The sequence below is a fragment of the Ovis aries genome, chromosome 1 (genome assembly GCF_016772045.2).
Source record: "Ovis aries strain OAR_USU_Benz2616 breed Rambouillet chromosome 1, ARS-UI_Ramb_v3.0, whole genome shotgun sequence".
In the NCBI taxonomy this organism is placed as follows: Eukaryota; Metazoa; Chordata; class Mammalia; order Artiodactyla; family Bovidae; genus Ovis; species Ovis aries.
Window position 1 is genome coordinate 111,248,057 of NC_056054.1, and position 26,101 is coordinate 111,274,157.

Sequence of the window (26,101 nt, forward strand, 5' to 3'; positions counted from 1 at the left end):
CCATCACAGTGAATGGCTCACATATCACACACAGAGCAGCAGTCAGGAAAAACAAAAAAAAGCTTTACTGAGAGAAAATACACAACAAATTCCAGAGTGCATGGTTTCAGCCCACTCCATCACCCTACCAGCAGTAAAGAACACAGACCACTCACAGTCACCACACATTCCCTACCCCTGGAAGGAAGTGCAGCAGCTAACATCTGGTCTGAGAGCTGCTAGGAAAAGGGACAGGAGGAAGGAGTATCTGGGAATTCCATCCTTTCACTCTTCCCTTCCTTCCTGGCCTGTTCTAGTGGAATCTGACTGTCCCAGGATGCAGAATTCCTAGCTGGGGACAAAGAAATAGCAGCAAAAGCATTTAAGGGCAAGAATTCAACTGGGACTTTCCTATTTATTGACCACTGACACAATCCCAGCCGCCTTAATCAATCCTTAGATTAACTTGTCCTTCAATCCCAAAATATAGGAAGGTGGACAAGGTAGAAAGTCAAACCCAGGAGGTCTTTCCCTATACTCTTCCATTAGGAAGGGAGCTGGTGTGAAGCTGGATAGCTTAAAGAATCAAGCAGATAAAGGTCAGAGTGAGTGTGTCTTCTGTCACACATGGTACTAGGGGAAATGGTCTGCAGTGGCAGGACCCTTCCTGAAGTCATAATTCAGTCAAGCTTTAAAGATAAGCCAGTCTCTGGCTAGAAGAGCCATCCTCGGAACCCTTACAAGACTTAAGGAGAGGTAGGATATCTGGGGCAAAAAGCTGAAAGGGAGTTCCTCAACCCTGCAACCATGGTGGGAAAGCACAGAAGGGCAGAATTCAGGATCCTTCCATTCCGGAGCCTCATAAAACCTGAAGAGTTAAGCCCCAGTCTCCAATGGCCATGCACAGAGGGTAGGCTGACCCCAGGTGACACCTCCACACCATTACTCTCACTCACTCTCTCCTGAAGTCCCTTTATTGCAGTCATAGAGAATATATAGGTATTTAAACTTTGACAATAATTTTAACGTGATACATCCAATTTTGAGTTGCTTTTTAATATATTTATAGATATAAAATTAGGCCTCTAACAGTGATAGGGACAGGGAGATTGCTGCCACCAAACAACTTTTTTTTTTTTTTAAGTAAGAGAAGAGGTAACATCCTTCCTATGCTTCCACTTCTGCCCCTCCTCCCACCTCCCCCCAACCTCCCTCACCAGACCTACTGAGGGGATGATGGGAAAAAGAAGAAAGTGAAGGATACATAATCAAGTGCAAAACACTGTGATAAGTTCAGAGAATGAATGGGGTGGAAAGGAAAGTGAAGAGTGTAGGATGGTTAGGGACTCTTATTAAAAAGACTTCCCAGAAAAACAGGATCCTGGGATGGGGTTGCTCGGGGGTTGGGGGGCAGGCGGGCGGAGAAAAAACAATGCAACTGTCATAGACTTTTAAAAAATAAAGAAAATAAAGTCAAAAACCTAAACCAAAGAGAGTGTGGCATTTCTGCCACCCCCAGTCTGGCCCCTCGGTACTGAACAGCCAGTTGTCCCCCCACCCGCCACCCAAGAAACAAGGGAGACCGAGGAAAAGGAAACCCCACTCCCTGCCCCAAACCAGTTAGCAGAACAGGCTCTCCCTTCCCCCGAAAAGGGCTGGGGAAAAGCCATTTCTGCTGAGTCCTATGCACCTCTCCATGGAGCCCCATTCCAGGGCTCAACTCCCACTCCTAGATACTCTCTGTAGGTTTGCTCCCCTCTGGCTTGTCCTCCTGGGATGTCTTTTTTTTTTTTTTTTTTTTTAATCTAAAGCAAAAAAGTCCAAAGTGCGTTTCTGCTGAATGTTAGGGCCTGGCACAGGAAAGGGCTGCCCAGGCAGGATCGGGTTGGCAGCCCCAGCCCACCCCTCCTGGGTATGAGGCCTCAGGATGGCATGCACTGCACCCGGTCAGGACCCTCCTCCTCGTCCGATGTGTCTGAGGAGCTGGGAGACTCATCAGAGTCGGCGTCTGTGGCCCCAACCCCAGGTTCTCGCCAGCGCTGTAGGATGGGAAAGGCTTATTAGTAATTTCCTTGGAACAAGGTCAAGCCTGTTAGGCCTTAGCTACAATTTATATGCTCTAGCTCAGGGGTCGGCAGAATTTTTCTTAAAGGGCCAGATGGTAAATATTTTAGACTCATGGGCCATATCTCTGTCACAACTATTCAACTCTGCTTTCCTGTTGTAGCATGAAAGCAGCCAGACAATACATAAATCCATGGGGGTGGCTATATTCTAATACTTTATTTACAAAAAGCAGGCACTTGCCAAAACTGCCAGTTTGCTAAATCCTACCCCAAGGTCTCTTCTGGCATGAGAGAAAAAAACAGAAGACAGCCTGAGATTTATTATTTCTTCTCAACTCCTTCCCCACCCTCATGTGTTCGCCTTTTTGAAGACACCCTGGCGCATGCATGGTGATGGAGAACACAGAACAGACACCATCTATTTCCACTAGTGGCTTGGCCAAGGCTACAGGAAGGCTCTGATGGGGATGGGGAATAATGGATAGGAAACCCAACCAACTTCACCTGATTCCTCCCTAAAGCAATGAGGAAGTATGCACTGGGATGTTTCCCCCTCTTGAGAGGGTCACTGCCCTTGGGAGCTCACTTTCCACTTTCACCCTCTTGAGAGGGTCACTGCCCTTGGGAGCTCACTTTCCACTCCCGCTTACCCGGTGATGGCGTCTCTGTCTCAGGTGGTGCATGAGGAACCAGAGCATGTGGCTATCAAACAGGTCAGTGTGGTGCAAGCTATCTTCATCCCGTTCCCGCTTGTTCTTCTTAATCACCTGGAACCGAAGAGGATGAGGGGATTGGGCGAGGAATATAAACCCTAGACTTGATCAGAAAAGGCTGGTGTTCCAGCCCAGTAAAATCTTCTCTTAGAAGCTTATTAAACTGGAGTGAGCTAGATGAGATTAAGAAAGGATGCTCCAGGTTCATCCATTGAGAAGGTGGATGATTTTTCCTAACGATGTCCCCTACCCCACTCTACCATTAACGAGAGGCACTTAAAAGCTGTGCCATGGACCCCTGGACTGGGACTACTCCTAGAGAGGCAATGACAGGAATGTGGAGGATGGTGTTAGAGCAGCGCCTTTAAAAAACTGTACAGCAAGTTATTCCTTCTGATAACAATGAAAACTCCTAATAGTATTTTGATAAGCAGAAAGAAGAAATCCTTGGCCAGTTACTTACATCCTTTAACCCTGTAAGTTCAGTGGAAGTTTCAGCTGTGGGTGCCCAGATTTTGACATCATGGTCTAGGCCACTGGTTGCCAGCACAGGCAGGTGAGGGTGGGGCTCAAGACAGTTTACCTGGTCAGGAGAAGAGGAAAACATAGGCTTAGGGGTACATGGGAAGTCTAAAAATCACTACATATTTTGCACCAATAACTGTCCTTGATAAAAGTTAAGGTAGCTGCTGGGAGGACATGCCCACCCATCATGAGCCTAGGCCAAAGGGCCCTGGACACAGACTGGGTATAAGATCAGGCCTATCTCTCATTTCCCATGTTTAGGTAGGGGTGGCCTCATCCCCAGACATAGCTCCAGGGGTGGGCGGGTGACTGGCCAAGCATATGCTGCCTTCACAAAAAAGCAATGAGGTCCAGATGACCTCATTCTCTCCAGATTCCAAAGCTTCAACTCGCCCAAGGCTGGAAAAAAACATCCCAGTGGCTTTTACCAAGTGGCAAATAAATTTTTTAAAATGAAGAAAACAGCAGCAGCTGCTGAGCCCCTAGAGAAGGCTCAGAGAACAATTACATTCACTTGGCACTGTTTACTAGAACTGGAAGAAGGCATGGGCTGGGAAGAGGCTGAGCCTGAACACTGGTGGGGTAGTGGAGACACTTGTCTGCTTGAGACCCCTGCACACCCCAGGAGACGGCACCCTGCTGCCTGCCAACAGGCTCAGCTGCAGGACAGCAGAGTACAGCAAGGCAGTTTCCTGGGGCACCAACCGCCTCAAGCTCAGCCACCCTCCGGATACTATTCACTGGGCAGGAGGAAGAAATTTCAGAAGCTGAGATGAAGGCCTTCTGGTTTAGGCAGCCTCCTATCCAAAGGCACCCATGCCCCCTGCTGTCTGACTTGGAAACATCAGCCTTCCTCGGCAGAGCAGGGTAGCTACTGTCCCCACCGGAAGAGCTGGTCCTAGTCTAGTTGCTAAAGAATTTTTGGGCTTTTAGTCAGACGAGGAATAGACAGCAAAAGAAAGAAGGTGTGGTCCCGTCCACTCCTCATTTCACCCCACCCCACCCTGTCTTGCATCTGCCATACAGTCCAAGAAAACCACCTTGGCAAACAGCCTCTCAGCTCTCTATGGACCAGCCTCTGCCTCACCTGCACATGCAGCGTGGCTGGCGGGAAGCCAAGGTCAGCATGGAAAACTGACATACACAATTCTAACTCTGAGAATAGACTGACGCTAAGTCTGAGTGTAAAAGTAAAGCAGAAACCACATTTCCCTTTCTCCTTTTATTCCACGTATCAGCTCACTGCAAAGTTTATATCTGAGCTCCTTTAGGAAGTGTGGAAGAAGCTCCACCACCTGGAGCAGAGAAGGCACTAAATAGAAAAACTCCGTGGCCAGAAATATTATCAAGATATGTGATAACACATACAAACCTGAACTCATTCATCCATCTCCAGATAAGCCCTGGATACTCTTCTAAAACTCTGACCTAGCTTTGCTTGACAAGTCAGTAAAATAAAAAAGCACAGGAGGGAAATTCCTTGGAACTTGAGACTTATGGACAAAGTGACAAGAGAACAAGACAGTAATTTACACATAGTACCTGAGTTGGAGCTTGCAGAGGGAGCCGCCAGAGAGCTTCTGGGCCAGAAGACCTGGTCGTTTCACCTGACCTATCTGAAGGTCAGGGCTTATCCTGTCAATAATGCCTGAGCAGAGAAAAGAGCTCTGGCCTTAGATGACTGAGTTAGGGGATGCAGAGGATGGGATAAAGGAGCAAAGTGCTTTTGGGAAACTAAGGATTGTCCTGTGACAACCCTTGGCCCTGAGTGGAAACAATAAAAGGCCTAGATTTTGAGCCAAATACAAAATCAAGAGACTTGGGCAAGGTGGATGAGAATTTCAAAGATCCCTATCTCCTTTATGATATATTCTGCATTCAGGCTGGTGCTGTGACCTCACTGCTGGGAGGTTAGCACAAAAAGTCAGAAGGAGCCACGTGAGGACCACACGGATCATTCAGCTTACACAGAGGCAAGAAAAAAGCAGGAATCTCACTGCAGGGTGCAGTCTTCATACCTCCTGTTCTAGTGCTTCACTCTTATGACCACTAAATTCAGGCCTGGGGCCCGCCCATCCAAAGCAAATGCCCTCCCCATCTGAGCACCTGGATTAATCATCAAATCCTGACACCGGCTGAGCTGACAAGACTGGCCTGTGGAGTGATCTGGGCAAAAGACAAGTACTGGCCTGTGGGGAAGGCATTTAGCCCTGTATTTCTCTAGAACAGAATGCAAGACAATAGTGTATGATCAAGAAAAGATTCACTGGCTTCCTTTGACTTCCTTATGGCTACATGCCCACTACAGAATTCTCATTAAGACCCCAGTGTTTTGGGTCTGCTCCCTACACATGGAAGAGGGCCTATGGAAGAGCAGGAGATGAGGCAGGCAACAGTGACACACCCCTGTAAGTTCTAGACTCTTCTCTGCTCATGTTCAAGCCATACAAGCCTTGGATCTATACTGGCTCCAGGTCCCCGACATTTAGTGGAACCAGAGAAGTCTGAAATAGCCTCGTACCACGATAAGAGACACACAAGAAGAAATGGGAACCCAACTGCAATGAACCATTCTAACTTTTAATACCACTCTCAATAAACCTCATCAAGGGATGGCTGGGTTCTCTTACAGCTCCTCAGCCATTCCTGAGATGCTCTTAACCAGACTATCTTGGGTAGTCAGGACAATGCAGCTGCCCCAACTGCCTCTTTCTTATTGTCTGTAGTCTGAAAACCTTATCATAGAAAGCTACTGAATACTGAATCCTTCCTGACTCTAGGTCTCAAAGGAGGAAAAAAAAATTATGGTTAGCTAGGTATATCTTAGGAGGTGACCATCCTTCACTCCCAACTCAAGATCCTCAGGCTTCCTTTTTTGTCTTATCTCTATGGAGGTTGTAGAACTCAAAGGACAGGCAGATATGATACGATAATGGGTTGTATAGCAGTAAAAAAAAAAAAAGGTGGTCGGGCAGGGGGCGCATATTTTCTCCTATATATATCATGTGTGTTTTTATCAGTGTACAGACTATATATCCTGATTTTCTCAACTGTCAGAAAAAAAAATTCTCCTAGCTTCTATCTGCTAATCCAGGATGTCATCAAGATTACTACTAAGCTACTTACTACACTGTGTAGGATGGTGTGCCCTTAACTCTAACGCTTTTGTTCTGGGAAAAGTCTACACATAAAGATATCTCAGTCAGGCCAGAGATTCTTCCCTAAAATCCCTTTCTCTTCTTAATAAACCATGCTGTAGAGTTACAGAAGACAGGAAAAGGAAAATAATTTCATTAAAACCTCAGCATCCCCATCCCATAGTATAAAAAGACTGTACTGTCTTTTTATTTAGCTGGCTAGATCTCTAAGACATGGTATTATGTTGTCAAAGTAAGAATTCTGCGGCCCTGCTGAAACCTACCTTAATGACTGGAGAGAGTAGGGAGTCAGCCAGCCCAGCAAACCATACTCACCACGCCTCCCTTGTCCCCCTCCATGAATTGAATGATCTGGCAGGATGATTTCTCCCAGAGGAAGATGTGCCCACAGTCACTACCGCTCACCACAAACTCACTCTTGGGGCCATAGAAATTGACGCCTTTTACTGTAATGATAAATGAGGGAATAAACCGCATGAGAGCTGGCATTAGGCCTAAATATTTACCTCACAGGAAATTTATTTACAAATCTAAATCAGCTAAGAGCCAAGAATTTCTTTCACTTTCACAAAACAAATCAAGGGATTATGCATGTAAAATAGACAGAATAAGAATCACACCAAGTCCCAGAGACGATTTATAGTCTCCCAAAGAGGTCCACGGAGCTGAGCGGTTTACAGTCCTCAGCAACAGCCTCTATGGAGCAGCCACCAGCCTTACCAATGCCTCACCTGTCCCAGCCTGAATGGCCACAGCTTACCCACTCTAAAGCAGCACTGTCCTATGCCCTACAATTATCCTTGGTATCTGTGATTCACTGGTACCCTGTCCATGCTTCCTGGGTCATTAGATGACCTAGGACAGGTGGAAGTTTACGCTACAACTGCCTGAAGCACCTGAGGTGTGCTTGCTACCAAGACTGAACAATAGGACTCCACCCTCTGAAATTAGTAAGAAGATCCAGGAGTCCCAACTGCTATGTCTAGTTCCGTATCAATCATAAAACTGAAACACTTCCTTCTGTATGCCCACGGACCAAGATTAAATATAGCATTTCCCCGCTCTTCTCACAGTTCAAGAGAAAAAGGAAAACTAACTGCTCTCTCCCAGTCAACATTATAACAGACATCTGTTATGAGCACTAATAACAACCAAGAGCAGTGATTCCAACTTGTCTGTACAAGAATCAAACAGGTAGCTTTTTAAAACTCCTAATCAAGTTGTACCCTATACCAATTAAGTCAGAATGGATGGGTGTGGGAGCCGGCTTCAGGTGACTTCATCGTATAGCAAAGTTTGGGAACCACAGACAGAACAAAAAGCGCCAACCATCACTGCAAACCTGGGTGAGGTGCTATTGCCATTCCTCCTCTTCTATCTCATGCAAAAAAATTACTTCTTCCTCTTCCTTAAAAGTACAAGCTCACCCCCTATTTTAGGCAATTAGTCTTAGTACCACTAACTAAGGAGGGCTCTCCCAAACTCCCTAGTAAGTCTTTTAATCCTGAAGTTACCTAAAATCATGTTTTCATATATATATATATATTTTTTACATATAAAAAATAAAAAATATAGTCAGTCTAGTTTCCTTACACCCAGACCAAGTCTAACGTCACTGCTGTGGTGAGAAATGCTCCCGAGCCCTCTCTCCTCTAGCACAGGAGGGCCAATGAAAACTCCAGCCCACTTAGGCTTGTCCCTTGGTGATGGGTAGCCTACTCCTTTAGGTAGTTCTTATTTGCACAACCTAAATGAGATACTGTGGTTCTTCAAATCAACAGGCTTGGGGTACAGAAACCTAGAAAGACAGCCTCACCTGTGGCGTTATTTCTGTGGCCCTTATATCTCTTAATATACTGGGCCCCATCACTGTGAGAGGAGTTGAAGAGGTAAATGTCTTCATCATTGTAACTGGCCAGGAGCTCTGCCAAGAACAAGCACACAGCAGTGAAGGCAAAGGCTGAAAAAAGCTAGGACTAGGAGTCGGGGGTTGGGGTGGGGCTTCTTGCCAGTAGTGCCCCCTCCTAACACCCAGGTATAGTGCCCATCTTACTCAGTTGGAACAGCAAGCAATTCAGGTGTCTAGGGTAGACTAGGAACACGCTGCCAACTCAGGGGTAGCAGAATGCTCAGGAAGATCATACCCATTACTTCAGGAATGAGCCAAAGGCGTAAGAACCTGCTCAAGCAAGTGGCCTGGCCTTCAGGACAGGCCCTGCCAAGGATCAGCTGTGGCATTCTGCAAGTGCCTGCCATCTCCAAGGGTCATCTGCTGCGTCCCCCCACTGTGTGCTCACCATCAGCGACGACTCCCCAACGGCTCCACTTGGAGCCACAGCACAGTGGTGAGCACGGGAGGGCACATGCCTCACTGGCTCAGCAGCTCCCTAGACAGAGGGGGCATGCCAGCCTAGGAGCTGGGCCCTGCTCACGTACCTGTGCCGTCGTGGCTGTACACAAGACAGGTGATGTTTGCTTTGGACTCACTGTTCACCTGCAATAAGGAGCAGATACTGACTGATGCCCCACCCCCCCATTTATTATACCAACTTCAGGAAACAGGTTTTCCTTAAAACTCCCCTATATCTTCTCCCAGAGTCTGAGAGAGAGAGACAGAGAAAGGCAGAGAGACAGATAGACAGGAGTACAACTGATGAAACTTGACCAAACTGGGGGAGAGGGCTTTCTACTGGCTGTCTTCTGTATGCTAGCCATTTCATATGTACATTATCTTGTTAGGCTTTACCATTGCGGTACAAGGCAGTTATCTGTATCTCTTTTTGTTGGTAAGAATATTGACGCTAAAGGAGGTAAGGTGACAAAACTGCTCAACGGTAGAGCCAAAATTCAAATCCAGGTGTCTTTTGACTCCAAAGTCCAAGCTCTTCCCACTATGTCAACAAGTCTGGTGGCAGGCTTGGGGTTGAGTCAGGGAAGCCTGGAGCCACTGGCCCTTCATGAATCTTACCAGGTGATGAGGGCAGAATTTCTTGAGGACTCCATTGTTTTCATTCTCATCAATCTTCCTCTGGTCATAAATCCTACAGAAGAAGCAATGAAAATGTCAAAACTTACAAACAACCCTTGAAGAGCTGAAGTTCAATGTAGTGACTAGAACAGCAGTCAGCTGGATGTCAGAACAGATAAAAGACATTTCCCAATTCAGCTTCTGGCTCAGGCTTTTCCTCAAAAATCTTCTCCTACCCCTCTTCCAAACAAAACTCTTTTATCCAGGTACTTCTCATTTCAAGTAGTAATCCTAAATTACATTATTTTGAAGTGGCTTATCTCCTCTCTCAGCTTTTATATCACTTACCATTTATCTACACTGAAATAACATTACAGATCCTTTTCTATGTATGCTGCCTCCCCAATATGGTTTATTACTCATGGGCAGAGACCATGCTTTTTGTAAGTCAGGGGGTCCTCAGTCCCAATCCCTTCCTGAAATTGTATTTGGCTAGTTCTCCCCACAACTATTACAAGCTACCACCTATATCTCAAGACTCCCTCTATTCTTCCATCTTTCCCATCAAGCACCAAACCACCTTCACCTTCCCTCATCTTTCCAATCCAAACTTTAATCATCCGTGCAACCACTGACACAAAGATTAGGTGCCAAGTATTATACCAGGTGCTAGAAATACAGTGAGGAACAAGCCACATCTAGTCACTGTCCTTGCACATCAGTGTCCTCCAATCTCAGGCATCTCATCCCTCCAAGGACCCTGTTTGCTTTATTAGCCCTCTTGCTCACCACTGTCTGCCCATTTTCTAAAAATCCTTCCACTGACCTTTCCTACTCTTGCTTTTTCTGTCCCCCCACCACCCCATTATGCCATCAGTTAAATTATGGAAAAGAGCAATCTGCTCTCAACATTTTCATTCTCTCACCCCCTATTCATTTCTCAATCCATTCTAATCTAGCTTTGGCTTTCACTTCACTACTGAAACAACTCTGGCTAAAGTCATCAGTAACCTAACCACCAATGCCAACAAGATACTTTTTTCGGGTCTTTCTCTCTTCTTGACATTATTCATTACTCCTTCCCTGAAATACTTGCCTTCCTTGATATCCAACCACAAGCACATGGGCTTGTGTTCATCCCTTAAATGCTAATGTTGTTCAAAGGTCTAGTCTTAAGTTCTCCTCTGACTCTATGCAAGGAAATTTTAAAACCTAGAGTTCAAGTATATGTGAATGCCCAGAAATTGTGCTTACATGTATTCTTCCAAGGAGACGGGATCATAGTTCTCATACTCTCAAAGAGGCCAGAGACTCAAAAGGGAGGAAGAATTCTGCACTATACTTTCTTCTGGGGATCAAATCCCATTACCAACATTTTAACTGCCACCTATATGTAGATACATGTGTCTGAGATCTGTGTCTCCAGCCCACACTTGTTCTGAGCGAGCTCTACACTTACAACCACATGCCAAATGAGTGTTGTAATGGAATGCCCCAAACAAAATCATTCTCCTTAAATTAAGATCATTCAAGATTTACCCTTTCCCCCAAATCTTTGTTAATGGCACCATCCTAAATTCAAACCAAAAATCAGGTCCTTTCTTCTCCTATGTCTTTCCTGTCAACAATCTGACTTCCTGGGTGTATTTCTTCACTATATCTGCTTTCTCCACTCTTATTCATTTTTTGCCTACATTATTTGTAGTAACCTTCTAACTGATTTCCTTGCTCATACTGTCACCAGAATTACGTCTAACATGAAAAATGTAATGTAAATTCCATAATTAAATCTCTTCAGTGATTTTGTACTTTCTAGTACAAACTACTCAATATGGCTGCCCACCACTTCCCAAAGATCCTATACATTACACACACACACACACACACACACACACACAGATATGCTTTCTTGAATATACCATGTCTCATCTTGTTATCCTAATACAACTGTTCCCTTTACCTGAAATATTTCCCATTTGTCTTTAATTTTCTTTTGTGAGAAAGAACAGCATAGTTAATGGTTTCCACCATATTGAAGGAGTCTGCACTGAGTTCAGAAACTATGCTACTTACTAGATGAGTAACATTGGGTAAGTTACTTAATATTTTTAATCTTATGTATCTGTTTCTTCAGAATCCTCCTTGAAGGCAGAAACTGTATCTAGTCAACTGTGTATCTAGCACACAACAAATGCTCAGTAAATGCTAGGTGAATAAACAAATGAATCAATATGTTTGTGTTCTCCACAATTCATTAACAAATATCCTGCATAAACAGACTATCCAGGAAATGTTTTTTAAATGAACCAATACAAAAAGAAGACAAATAGGAGACTGCTGTACTACCAATTACTACTCTTCAGCAAATATAGCTGCTAACAATCAGATTTGTTTCCCCTCTAAATCTAAATCAACAGCTTTCAAATATCACTAGGTCATTATTATGTTCCCAAGTCATCAAATTAGTAAAAAAAATTTTAACTAAGTATTTAATATTTTGGTGTATGGAACATTCTGTGTTCCTCAATATCTAAAGCTCTTTGCCCTTCTTTTATCTTCCTCTTTCTTCCATAAGTATTTATTAAGAACCTACTATATTCTAGATATGATGTTTGAGATGAGGGGTTGGCAAATTTTTTCTTAAACGGCAAGGCAGTAATTATTTTAAGCTGGCAGGGCCATCCAGTCTCTATCACAGTAACAAATGGCTATGGCTATGTTCCAGTAAAACTTTATTTACAAAAACAGTGTAGACTGCTAACCCCTGTGCTAGAAAGTGGTGATACAAAAATACAAAAAATTCTCTTATTATCTGAGCATAGGACAGAAGCTTGTCATTCAAAAAAATTTTTTTTGATTTATACTACTTTACTTTATTAAGCAGTTCTACGTATACAACAAAACAGAGAGCTGTATAGGTATTTTCACACACTCCGTGCCCTCACACATGTACAGCCTCTCCCATTATCTAAATCACTCACCGAAATGGTAGTTTTCTTAAAAACTTACACTGACATACAATAATCACTCAAAATCTACAGAGTTTACTCTACATTCTACAGGTTTGGATAAATGTATAATGACATATATCCATCATTAACATCATAGAGTATTTCTACTGCTGTAAAAAATCCACTGCCTATTCCTCTCTCTTGGCCCACCCCACCCCTGGCTATCACTGATCCTATTTCCACAGTTTTGCCTTTTCCAGAATGTCATACTGTTGGAACATATAGTATGGAGTCCTTACATACTGGCTTTTTTTCCCACTCAGTAATATGCATTTAAGATTCCTCCATGTCTTTTCATGATATGATAGCTCATTTCTTTCTAGGGGTGAATAATGTTTCATTGTCTAGATAAACCACCATTTAACATACTGAAGAACATGCTGGTTGCTTCCAAAGTTTGGGAATTATGAATAAAGCTATAGACGTCCATGTATAGGTTTCTGTATAAACATATGTTTTCAACTTCTTTAGGTAAATACCAAGGAGCTTAACTGCTGGATCACAGGGTGCCAGTTTTGGAGACACTGTCAAACTGTCTTCCAAAGCAGCTGTTATCATTTTGCACTGTATGCATTTTCCTGATGGTCATCTTTCCATTCAGTTATCTGAATATCTTCTTAAGTGAGGTGTCTGTTAAGGTCTTTAGCCCGTTTTTGATTGACTTTTTTTTCGCTGTTGAGATTTAAGAGTTATTTGTATATTTTGGATAACAGTCCTTCATCAGATGCGCCTTTTGCAAGTATTTTCTCTCAGTCTGTGGCTTATCTTCCAATTCTCTTGAAAGATACTGTCACAGAGCAGAAGCTTTTAATTTTAATGTCATCTAACCTATCAATTTTTTCTTTCATGGCTGTCTTTATAATGCAAGGTCTTCTAGGTTTTCTCCTATGTTATCTTTTAGGACTTTCACAGCTTTGGGTTTTACTTTCAGATGTATTATCCATTTTGAGTTACCTTCTGTGAAGGGTGTAAGGTCTATGTCTAGATTCAGTTTTTACACGTCGATGTCCAGTTATTTCAGCACCATGTATTGCAGAGACTATCATTTCTCCATTTTTTGCCTTTGCATCTTTGTCGAAGATAGCTCAACAATATTTATGGGGGTCTATTTCTGGGCTCTCTATTCTGTCCCTTTGATCTATTTGTCTCTTTCACCAATATAATGCTGTCTGAATTACTGTAGCTTTATACTAAGTCTTGAAGTTGGGTAGTATCAGGCCTCCAACTTTGTTCTTCTCCCTCAGTATGGTGTTGATCTTTAGTCTCACCTCACAAACTTTAGGATCAGCTTGTTGATATACATAAAATATCTTGCTGGAATTTTGACTGGAACTGCGCTGAATCAACAACTCAAGTTGAGAAGTGACATCTCTACATTATTGAGTCTTCCTGTGCCCAACACTTTAAATCAAATGAAGAATAGCGTGGGCACTGTCTCAACACCCTCACTGCATGTCTCTGCACGGGCCTCCAGGCCCTCACTGACTTTAAGCGCCTCTTCCCTCCTCACCTCCTCTTCCTGCCATGCGCCTTTAACCTAGTGTTCTCTCAGTATCACTGATAACAACAGGGAAGCAAAGGGACTATTTATTGACTCTGTTTTATAAATCTGGGCCTATACCAAATCCTTTAGCAATAAATTTACATGTCAACCAATCACACTGCCAAATCTATCACCACAAGACTCATTTATCTGATATAGTCTCCTTTCCTTCACTCCTGTAAATTCTTACACCAACTCAAAGCAGGGTTTAGTAGCAGAGACTCAAATCGTTATCACCCTTCACTTGCCTACCTTTTTTCTTTCTCCCTACCTATTCCCGCTTTTTGATCATATTCCAAAAAGCATGGCTCTCTAAGGTTTCCCTTAAATGTTCCTTCACAATCCTAATAAATTCAGTATTTACGATGCAAAAGCCTTGAGGATAAGTAAGTGATTTCTCTGTACTCCCTTAGAGGTTTTCCTTCAGACTAGTGAAAGCTAATAGTGTTATGATATAAAATATTCAGCAAAAAGATTTTCAGATTCATACTGTAAGGTGAGCCTAAAGTTCCATCAAAGAAAGAATCAGAAAGGAGGAATTCCAATATACTCAATGAACTGAAGAGGTGCCAGAGAAATTGAGGATGATGAGAGACGAGCTAGGGTGTTGGAAGGGCCATCTGCTCATAGGTGATCAGTTCAGTCACTCAGTCGTATCTGGCTCTTTGCAACTCCATGGACAGCAGCTCGCCAGGCTTCCCCGTCCATCACCAATTGTGCCTCAAAATTTACACGTGCTTCTGTCAAGTAAACAGCCTATGACATGCTGAGAATTTGGCACCCAAAAAGGGATAAAGAACACAGGCTGATAAGAGTCAGAAGATCTGAGTATTTCTCCTTGTGTCGAAACACTGAAACAAATTTCCAGCCCCATTTTAACCCTCATAAAGTATCAGCTTTGGATAAAGGCATTATCAATTGCAGTTATCAATACAGACAATGCCTCCATTTTCCTTCAAACATCAAGGTCCTTGTGGCTGAATTATCTGAATTCACAGACTTTTCAACGAATCCAGAGCTCAAGCAGGAAATCCAAATTAGAAATTTCAGTAAATGCTTTTATTGGAGGAAGTAGCACATGAAAGTTCTAACAACTAAACCCTTTTTTTGATCAACAGCTTCTTATCTTTAAAAAAAAATCTACTGCTACATATTTGCTATTGGTCAACAGAGGAAAGGAATTTAGAAGGCAATGAAAACAGGGGAAGAAGAGAGTAACAAAGTTCCCCAATTCTCTTGCAGGGCTCTTCAATAAATTAAGATCGTTTCTCAGGGATTTCTAAAGATTTAGTCCATCCCTGTGATTATTAATAAAATTAATTACAGAATACACTTATAAAAATGGAGAAGGCAATGGCAACCCACTCCAGTACTCTTGCCTGGAAAATCCCATGGACGGAGGAGCCTGGTAGGTTGTAGTCCATGGGGTCGCAAAGAGTTGGACACGACTGAGCAACTTCACTTTCACTTTTCGTTTTATGCACTGGAGAAGGAAATGGCAACCCACTCCAGTGTTCTTGCCTGGAGAATCCCAGGGATGGCGGAGCTTGGTGGGCTGCTGTCTATGGGGTCGCACAGAGTCGGACACAACTGAAGTGACTTAGCAGCAGCAGTAGTTATAAAAAATACCCTCTCATTTAAAAAGGAAGATCATGTATTTCACCACTATCAGAAAAACATAAAGTCATTCATTTTCCTATAAACCTCTCCTTCCTCCCTTTCAAACTGGTGATCCCTTGGCAACTAAAAAAATATACTTGAGACAGACCAACTGGGTAGGGACGGGATATAACTGTGACAAAGGGTCAAGGAAACTAACTGCAGTCACATGTAGTCATGGACTGAATCCATAAACTGTTTCCCTTAGGATATGCCTCAACAGACAATGTTACAAGAAATGTTCAAAACAAAAATATCACTAAGGGCAAAGAAAAGTGGTTCAGGAGACTAGGAGCCAAAAACTCTAAGTTCACAATGAGAATTTCCAAGTCAAATATATCATTTCCGAATCTGAAACCAGTATTCAAAATTACTAGTGCATGCTAACTTACATATGAAAAATGGTGGAAAGTATTTACTAACTAGAGCACTTGCTAGTAAACCTGGGTTTACGCTAATTACTAGGTGGAGACCTCGATCAATTCATCAAACTTCCTTAAACCTGATAATATCCGCAACATGTCAAGCCATCCCTCAGGGAATGTTAATTAGGGAACAGAATACATCACAGAAGTTTAAACTCTTTGGAAGATGGCAAAAAACCAAAGATGGTGGTTAATGGATTTCTAGGCAATTCATACCTTTCCAAAAGGGACAGCTGGTAGTACACAATGCATCACAATCTCAAACTCTCAAAGACACAAAACAGCCACAGACTCACCTTACAAACTGGTCTCGTCCACCCACTGCAAATTGGTGGGTGTTGGCAGGATTCACATAGATTGTATACAGCCCCACCTTCTTCTCCTTTTCTTTTGTCACCACCAGTTTCCTTCAAGAGTAGAAAAGTACAAATGTTATATTCTCCCAAAGATTCAGACAGTCATGGCAAGTGAGAACAGAGAGTAATGCAGACACAGCTAGTAAGAACCCAAACAGATTTTCATTTGGAAAGAAAGAAAAAAGTGGTTTTGTTTGTACATTGCAACAAGAAAAGAAAAATATAACCCACTGTCTTATACATTTACTAAGTGCTACTTTGGAAATGGAATAAAACATGTAGTACTTTTATGGTGTTCCTCAAGAAGTATAAAATTAAAGGTGTATGAAAGTATATCACTCCCCAGAGTCTCAGCCTGAGTCCAATATGATGATAACCAACCATTCAAGAGACAATACCCACATTTTCCCACCTTTTACTTACAAATATATCTTTCCAATCATCTGGGAGCAGGGAGTGAAAGGAGGATGAATCACAGGAACAGTGGACAGAAAAGACTTTAAGGTCAGAATCTACCTCCCAGATTTCAGAAAAGTATCACTTAAAACACAGTTTTAAAATGCACAAAGAAAAATGGCCCAAAGGGAAACAATATTAGTGTTCCCTTATTTGAAGAAAACTAGGAGAGGAGATTCCTATGAAGACAGCTATTTATAAGGCTGAAAATAATTTCTGAATTATTCTTCTGGTTGTACTACAAAAACAGGTGATTCATGGGACCCCCAAGGAAACCTTATAAAATTTCCATAATTTGTCCCACCTTAAGGGTGGCCCTATGACTACTCTTCCCAGATTGAAGTGTCCAACCTGTCAAATATGACATCATAAGGATTAGTAAATTTATAGAAGACAGGAAAGGAAGGGTTGGACTTTTTTTTTTTTTTTTTTAGTGCCAGATAATATTCTATTATCTGGGTGTACCATAGTTTATCCATTCACCTACTGAACTACATCTTGGCTGCTTGCAAGTTTTGGCAATTATGAATAAGAGTTTTCATTTTTAATTCTAAGCTTTTGTTCATTTCTGGTGCTTAGAGAAAGAACTATAATTATGACAAGTTTCTTTGTAAATGGTGTTAGCATCCTCTCTACATGGTCAAAGTCATTCCAACCTAAACTGTTCTAGGCAAAGAGGAGAAATTTTATTAATATTTAATTTTAAAATCTCTGTAGTTTTCCACTAAAAGAATAGTGTATAGAGGTCATTAAAAATAAATGTTATTAGGGAAAACATAAATACACGTGTACCCAACCCTCAAAAACACAAGGCAGACACAAATAAAGAGTTTCAGGAACAAAATTAGCAATGGAGAAGAGGCAGCTCTGAGTTTTAGATAAGGAAGAGGAAGAGGAGTAGATACTGCTCTTTTCCAGAGTACTGTCTCATCTCCTAAGCAATCTGGATTTTTTCACAGGGAGAGGGTCAGACAAACATAAAGTTTACCATGCAGAAGCAAAATGAGGAAACCGAGGTGAAAGATTATGAAGTTATTACGACAGCTCCACTGTCATCTAATCCTGACAAAGAACTCAATCTTTCCATGCCTCCATATATTCACCTAAAACAAACAATTCTCTTTCCCAATATATAAATACACAGAGTACCCTGAACTCTCCAGGGAAAATGCAGAGGTATAAATATGATTAATAATGGTAGCAGGGGGAAAAAAAAAAAGGTTTGACACCAGAGCAAGGTAGCAGACAAAATCATATGAAACAAATTTACCAAATTTTGCCTTAAAACTTGCAATTTTAATGAGCAGGTATGCTCTAAGAAAAAGGGAAATTATGGATCAAACCAAAGGATTCTTTTGAAGAATATCTCAAACCAGCTTCCACTGGCTAAAGGAATACCCCCCACCCCCAGCTCTAAATCTCTTTTCCTATGACATTAGCCATTTTCACCAGCTTCTAGAGAGTCAGCTATTATGAATACAAAAAGGAAATATTCCTCTAAATTAATCTCATACAAAAATGCCTAGCATATAAGCAGATGTTAAGGCACCAGCTTAAGATATTCTAGCCATGACCTTCATATTCAGTCCTCTGACCTCATTCCAGCCTTTCACTAATTCAACCCCTAAAGCAAAAACTTTTTGAAGACCCACTGTCTCTTATTTTCCCAGCTCAGAATCTGGACCCCCTCCTACTATAAGTTCCTCCTATGTTCCCGCATTTAATTTCTATCCCATCTATTACTGCTTGCATCTGGATTCACTGGTCAACTCCAGTCAGATTTTCTGCCTATAACATCTCATCACACATTCCATTATCTGCCAAAGTCATGTGCTCTGCCCATTACTTGAACCAGATGCCCAATTTCTTGTGGGTTAATAGTAGTTTTCCTCTGAACCTGATTCAGAGGATCTCATTCTGCTTCACAACTCTCTACCAGAGCAGACCAAACAAACTTCTATCATTTTTTCCATCTTTGCCCTTCCCACTCCTCTCTGGAAAACCTGCTAATGTTCCATTATTATCACAGAACCACAGAATTTTAGAACTGAAAATAACAAACATCATTCAGTTTAAGAGCTTAAATGATTTCTCAAAGGTAGATAACTACATGCTAGGACTGAAGGTAGCACCTTTATCACCCAGGCCTGTTCCCTTTCCAGTAGAAGTCCATTCATTCTCTCTCAACCTTCATCCTCTTGAAGTTTTACATAAATAACCAACATATCCTTTCCACAAGCCGAAAACATTTCCATCCTTTAACCAGTTATTTTAAATTCTTCCACTTTGTAGACAACTCTTTCTATACTAATCTCGCTAAAAGCCTGATAATAATCAGCCTTAAGATTATATCACCTAATTAACATATATTTTACTTGTCTGCTTTGTAAAGATCCGTGATACCCCTTACTCAATATTGGTATTCACTTATAAGATTTAAGATAATTTTTAAGGGGGGAAAAGATCTGTAAAGTTGAATACTCTGTGGTCCCATAGTAAACTTCCAGTATGGCATATTAAATATATATATATATATAATTTTTAAAACAAACAATATCATAAATAATCTAGATAATCTATCAACTAGGTCATCATTAAACAAACTGTGGTACACCAATGTTATGATATATATGACATGGTTAAAAATGAGGTAGGCCTTTTTGGTCTGACGTAGAAATATCTCCAAAATGCATTACAATGTGAAAAAGGCAAATTGCAAGAACATAACATACACGCAAGTTTATACATACACACAATTATCCCACACTGGAGGGAAAAGTGTGTATGGATATAGTAAAGATACGTAAATGTACACAAACGGGACTGGAGAGGCACTGAACACTTTTGACAGCAGTTACCAACAGCCAGGAAAGTGGGAGGTGGGGGAGGCATGCATGAGGCAGCGTTTATTCTGCCCACGTGCTTCACTGCTGCATCCGTGCATGTTTTATTACAAGCACAATAAAAACGGAAAAAGTCAACTAATTAGTAGCTGCAATTTAGCCAGGTATAACCACGGTGCCAGGCTTCCCTGGTGGCTCAGTGGTAAAGAATTCGCCGGACAGTGCGGAGACACAGGGCTGACCCCTGACCCAGGAAGAGCCGACATGCCACAGAGAACTAAGCCTGTGCACCACCACTACTGAGCCTATGCTCTTGAGCCCAGGAACCAAACTACTGGGCCCTTGGACACAACTACTGAAGCCCACGTGCAGCAGCGCCCGCGGCCCACAGCAAGAAAGCTACCACACACAGAAGCCTGCACACGCAACCAGAGAGCAGCCCCCATTCACTGCAACTAGAGGAAAACCAGTGCAGCAACAAAGACACAGTGCAGTCAAAAAAGAAAACCCACCGCGCTGCCACACACTATGCTGAGGCACCAAGCACACTTATCAGTAATCCTCACAGAAATCAGAGAGAGACAGTGAGGCTGATTATACCCACAGTGAGGCCGAAGAACCTGATGTGCAGAAAGGTCACATGGGGCACTACTAGTAACGCCCAAGTTAATATCTGACCTAGGGCTGCCTGGATACAAATAAGATGCTATGCTCTTTCTATGGTATCACACAGCTAAAAGCAGATATAATTTACCCATCAGTCTCAGATTCATGTAAAAATGAGCTATGATATGATGAGTTCTACTACAACTACCAATATTTTTAAGAATCACCATTTAATTTTTATGTTTCTATACATAACTGAAGTGAAAATCACACATGAGCATCTCTCTAAGCTGCCAGTAACGTGCTTCTTGTGGGGAAGCTCAGCGGCACCCAAATGAACTAGAAGATCACCCAGTTTTTACAGCTCACAATATAATAAGATAACTGAACTCTGCTTTAGAAATGAAGCTAAGTTGAATAGTACTTTATTGCTGAGAAACAGATAAACAACAAAGTAGTAAGGAATTTCCCTAAACTAATCCATTTCTTGTTATAAACACAAAGGAACTATTCTTTGTGCTTAGTTGAGAATTATCTAGGACATGTGCAATATCTTCAAAACCTAGGACATCTGCAATACTTTCAAGGTCAAGAAATTCAAATTGTGTAAAAATACTCTTGCTACACTTACGAAGCGGGTCGGTCTTGTCTGAGGTCAATGGTGAAGACCACCGCGTCCTCACCGGCAGACAGGAACGTACAGGGAGAGTCTGGTTCTAGGGCCAACTGAAGGAGAAGAGAGAAAGGAAGCGGTTTCTGAAAGATTAACATTAAAGGCTGTCTAGTTCATTCCTTTATATTTATGAAGGGCTGCATTTAAAATGGCTCAGCAAGACAAATAGCTAGCTTTTTTTGTTGTAAAATCCCAGGAAAGAAGGTAATTTAATAAGCCCATTCTCTCTTGTGCGTGAATTACTTACAGCTTGTTTATTCCATACAAGTCAAAAGCACAGGTGATTTGCTACTTTAACTAAGTCTCCAGGGGATCTGAACAGTGACACCAAAGGAAAACACTGCCATTAGGGCTCATTCTCAAAATCAATTCCACACCCTCACTCAGGTGGGGAGAGAAATGGCACCCAAGTTTCATTTTCTATAGCTTAGTTCTAAAAGTTAGTTATCTAACTAATAGTCTTAAGAATCAAAGAAATAGGTAATTTTCACATTTCTTGAGTCATCTGGGCAAGAAAAGCTATATATTTTATATACATTCAGGTCCACCTATATATTTGTGGAGGGTTTATAAAAAGAGAGGATCATCTTTTCATGGCATGGAAGAAAACAGTGCCTACTCTGAGACTAGGCAGTTCTTGGCTCCTCACTGCCTGCCACCATGACTATTTGGCCTATATTCCCAGCTCTAAATAGGGCTTCCAGAAATAGTGCTGTTTATGCACTGAGTGTTGTGAACAGGAAAGTTGGAGCTCTCACATATGAGAAGCCAACAGCTAGCACCTTTGAACTGTTAAAATGTTCAAAATACAGTAAGAGCAAATTTTAAATGCTTGGGAGGCAAAGGGGGCCTCAGGATCTCCAAACCAACCATGGCTCAGCTTAGGAGTTAAGAATAATCAGGTGAATGCTGCATGTGCAAGATTCTGAGAAGTTTTGGGAGACTGCTTTTTCTCCAATCTTATCTACAAGTCTTAGGACTGAAAGAAGTGATGCAGGTGTCCATAACAAAGGGGACACAATGGACAGAAATACTGGAGGGCCTTGGCTGAGATCCATGGAAGAGCTAAAATGTACAACCTTTGGGACAAGGGCTTACTTACCTTGTGGGATGCTCCCTTGTGCTGGGCCACACGCTTTGTATTCTTGCAGCACTGTGTAGCAGACAACTCTGCTACCCGAACCTGTCCATCACGGGCACACATGGCCAGGGTGGAATCACCACTGTTAGGAAGGAACTTGGCCTGGATGTTAATTAAAAAAAACAGGACAAGAGAAATTGAAGGAGTGAATCTGAGAGGTAAACACGTGATGACAACCCCAAATCATCCCCTTTTGCTATACAACAGCTGGAAACTTAGACCTCCTGCTCTCGTACAGCTGGCTCAAGTCCAATTTCTTCGGAGGGTTAAAGGAGAAGAGAAAGAATTTCTAATATAAGAGAGCATTTCTGTTGATTCTGGAAGGTTGAACTGGTTTAGGATAAGTACTCAGGTGAACTAGGACTAAGCCAGTAAGAAAGAAAGGTAAGGGAAAAACAGAGAAGAATCTTCCTTGATTCAAGAAGTCAACAAAAATTTGCTACAAAGATAAAGGAAACCAGAGGGGATACCGGGGAACGAAAGAGAACATGCTTAGGGATAAATGTCTAGTACTAGATGATGGACGGGCTGATAAGTAAAACTTCTAGAGAATAAAAATGTTAACTTTATCAATCAATGGTTTATTAAGTACCAAGCACGGTTCTAACTGCTTAGCTTCTACTGTTATTTAATCTTCATAACTCTGTACGTTATCAGGCCTAAATTAAAGGCAAATCAACTGAAAGACAGAGGTTAAATAAACTTGCCCATAATCACACAGCTAGTTAAGGGTTTGGGCCAAGATTTAAACTCAGTAGTCTGGTTCAAGAGCCTCTGTTCTTATATTATATGCCTCCGAGCACAGCATTAGTGCCTTCCTGATGATTTCCAAACACCCTTCCTATATAACAAGGCTTCTAACAGTTTCTGTGCTCAAGGAAACAAAAGATTACCCCGGGTCTTTCAGTGTATTTAACTCTTCTAAGTCATTAAGGGAGCCAAGGTATGACCAACTCCTGATATCTAATTCCTACCACAACTCACTATCACTCTTCCTTCAGCAGCAGCTCAGGCCTAGCTCATGCCTGACTTTCTCAATTGCCAGTCTGTCCTCTGGCCTCACCTGGAAGACATTGCTCTTGTGGCCGCTCTCAAAGTCCAGCACTGGCTGCCGCCGCACCCAGTCCCAGACCACCACTTTCAGGTCGTCGCTGCCACTGGCCAGCCAGGTGCCGCGCTGGTTAAAGTGCAGAGTATTGACACAGCCAGTATGGCCTTCAAGCCCATGCTGCAGGCGGAAACGCTGCACAAAGACTCTTGCCCCACAAGCCTCATACACAAAGCGGGCACTTGAACCCAGCTCCCGCTCCCGAAGGGCAGGAAGGGCTTGCCAGCGAGGTCGGGGCAGGGCTGATGTCTCTGAGGACACCCAGTCTTCCAGGGCCCGCTCATCGTCTGATGAGTCCTGGTCACGATTGGCCCGCTTGCGCTGAACACGACGACGAGGATGCTCCTCCTCCTCTTCCTCCTCCTCCTCCGAGCGGTCGTGGACTTGGCTCTCATCGTTGACCGAGTAATGGCCGGTGTCCTCCATGCTGTCAGAGTCCTTGTCTTCACCTGAGCTCTCTGTATCTGTGCCTCGACTCTCTGTGCTGGTGCGGTTGGGGCCACCATCGTCCCCGGTCAAGCTCAAGCTCAGGTCTGAAGCCTCCACTTCAATGCCTGAGGATGTCTCCCTCCCCTCCTCAGCACCAGACATCTCCTCTGGACTGCTAGACAGGCTTCCTGCATGTTAGTAAGGAATGGGTAGGTGAGGGGGCAAAATAAGGAAATAAGATAGTGACCACAAGGTCTCCATAGTCTAAAAAAATCATCACATCATGAGACCCATAAACCAAAACTGGTCAAAAATGTTTTCATTACAAATGCTTATAAACAGTACCTTCTAGAGGGAATCCAGAAAAGATTAAAGCCAGAGATATACACAAAGAACTGCAGGGCACACAAATGAGAACCGTAGGACAACCAATGATTATAATAAATTCTCAAGAAGCAAAGCACTGGCAGATTTTATTAAAGCAGGCCTGAGCCTAACTACCTTAGGCTCTGTTTTGCTGGATGGGCATCCATTAGTTACAGCAATTAAACTGAATATAAGGAAAAAGAACAGCCATCCCCAGCATGAGTCGGCTCGAAAAGAAAAGTTTATCACATTCTAGGTCTGCCATACTGGTAGTTATACAATAACTGGGTCACTTTGAGCAATATAATTCCCAACAGTCAGATACGAATTCTCCTATCTAACAGCCAAATTCTATACCAGTGAACGAATTATATACCAGATACGAATTCTCCTATCTAATAGCCAAAACACTCAGGCAATGTTCTGGAGCCCACAGGGCTACAACTTTCAAACTAAGGTCAAGGTGTAAAGAAAGGAGGGGGCAAATGAGAATTTTAAACACTGCTTATGGCCTCCTTTCCTCAGATGACTACAAATTTTATCCTGCCAGAAGTAGAGGCTATGACGAAAGGCTGACCAGCTATATGTGACCCTGGGATAGCTATTCAACCCCAGTACCACACTGATGGTCTAAGGGTTCAAAGCGGGAGTGTCTTCTTGCTTAGTCATCTGGGTAAGAGCAGTAATTTCTGAAGCTCTTTGAAGCAATGATATCTCTTCTCAATGAACTCTTAGACAAAGTCTATTAAGGAAAACGATAAACACATATGTTTTTGGTTCAAGTAGTGACGAAAGGCTGGAAGACACATAAACATCTGTTTTCAAAAAGCACTTCAACTAGAGTACAGTGTGAAAACAGCTAGGAACTGGAAGGAGGAAAAGTGCAGCAATTTGCTCCTAGGAACTACATTTGCTGAGGTTCCTGTGTGCAGTGAGAACGATTAATACATGTGGTTTTTGAAATGAAATTGCATTTGAGATTGAGAGTGGTGAGAAGGGATAAAATTTCACACCCATCACTTCTGGGGAGAAGAAAAAAATAATACATCAAACCTCCTAGCACATATTGTTAAGATTATGATTAACAAACAAAGATGACTTTGGGGGCCTTAACGCTTTAAGATAAGGGCCAGAGCATATCACAAGCTCAGTAAGAGGACCCTAACAGTCAATGACCAGATACAGCTAAGAGTTGGCAATTTTTTTCTATAAAAGGCCCGATAATGAAAATTTTAGGCTTCACGGGCACAAGTACTCAACTCCATGTTGTAGCACAAAAGCAACCATAAATACTATGTAAATAAATGGGGCTTGACTGAATTCCAATAAACTACAAAAATAGCAGCCTGCAGGCCATAATTTGCAATCCCTGATCTAGCTAATGGCCAAACTCCAATTTTATATCTCAACCCCCTCTAGAATCCTGTGTCTTTCAACTAAGCCCAGTGAAAAATCTTAATCACTCTCCTTTACAGAAAATAAATGAGCAGCGGTGGTTAAGAAAATAACAAAAGGGGTAGAAAAACAGCATGTTGAAGATCTCCCCTTCCCTTACTCAACACTTCATTGCTCTACCAATTACATCAACTAGAATTTAGCCTATAATCCTAAGCTACAAGGTGCTAAGGAATACTGGACTCTGTATTGCCCAATTGTAACTATTCTGAAGGACTTTCTCTAGCTTGGAAGTTGGCTCCAAGTTGATGCACTGGTCAATGACCTAGTGGTAGCTATATTCTATTAGAAATTGATATTCTGCCTTCAAAAATGCCCTAATATGCTATGCTAAGTCACTTCAGTCGTGGCCCTAGACACAATGATTTAATAGTTTTTCTTAAGAAAAGAAAAAGAAATGAAGAAAAAGGAACAAAGAAAAAAAGCTCTAATCCCAGTTATTTATAACTATCTCTTATCTAATCTATTGAACTATGATCTACCATGGAAAGAGACCTCTCCTTGTAACCGGGGAGGTCTTGCCTTCCAAACAACTACCTTGGTTCCACCACCAATTCGATCTTCTTTTCCTCTTTTATTAACAGCATCTCCTAGGTTTTGTCCACCCTTACAAACTTTCAG

At 42.2% G+C, this 26,101-nt stretch overlaps 1 protein-coding gene across 11 annotated transcripts in view; it reads right to left on the minus strand.

The window, feature by feature from the left end:
* Positions 1 to 42: 42 nt before the first annotated feature.
* DCAF8 (DDB1 and CUL4 associated factor 8) overlaps positions 43 to 26,101 on the minus strand; it is a 40,072-nt gene continuing 14,013 nt past the window's right edge. For 10 of the 11 annotated variants that reach the window (XM_027977026.2, XM_027977041.2, XM_027977023.2 and 7 more), the window contains 11 exons: positions 23,186 to 23,847; positions 22,084 to 22,224; positions 20,940 to 21,034; positions 16,344 to 16,454; positions 9,410 to 9,482; positions 8,878 to 8,935; positions 8,258 to 8,365; positions 6,757 to 6,887; positions 3,222 to 3,341; positions 2,696 to 2,812; positions 43 to 2,018 (listed from right to left, as the gene is read on the minus strand). In XM_027977026.2, the coding sequence (XP_027832827.1) occupies positions 1,902 to 2,018; positions 2,696 to 2,812; positions 3,222 to 3,341; positions 6,757 to 6,887; positions 8,258 to 8,365; positions 8,878 to 8,935; positions 9,410 to 9,482; positions 16,344 to 16,454; positions 20,940 to 21,034; positions 22,084 to 22,224; positions 23,186 to 23,847 (1,733 nt within the window). In that variant the 3' untranslated portion in view covers positions 43 to 1,901. The remainder of the gene's footprint in view (positions 2,019 to 2,695; positions 2,813 to 3,221; positions 3,342 to 6,756; positions 6,888 to 8,257; positions 8,366 to 8,877; positions 8,936 to 9,409; positions 9,483 to 16,343; positions 16,455 to 20,939; positions 21,035 to 22,083; positions 22,225 to 23,185; positions 23,848 to 26,101) is intronic. The other variant, XR_006061319.1, reaches the window with a different exon arrangement.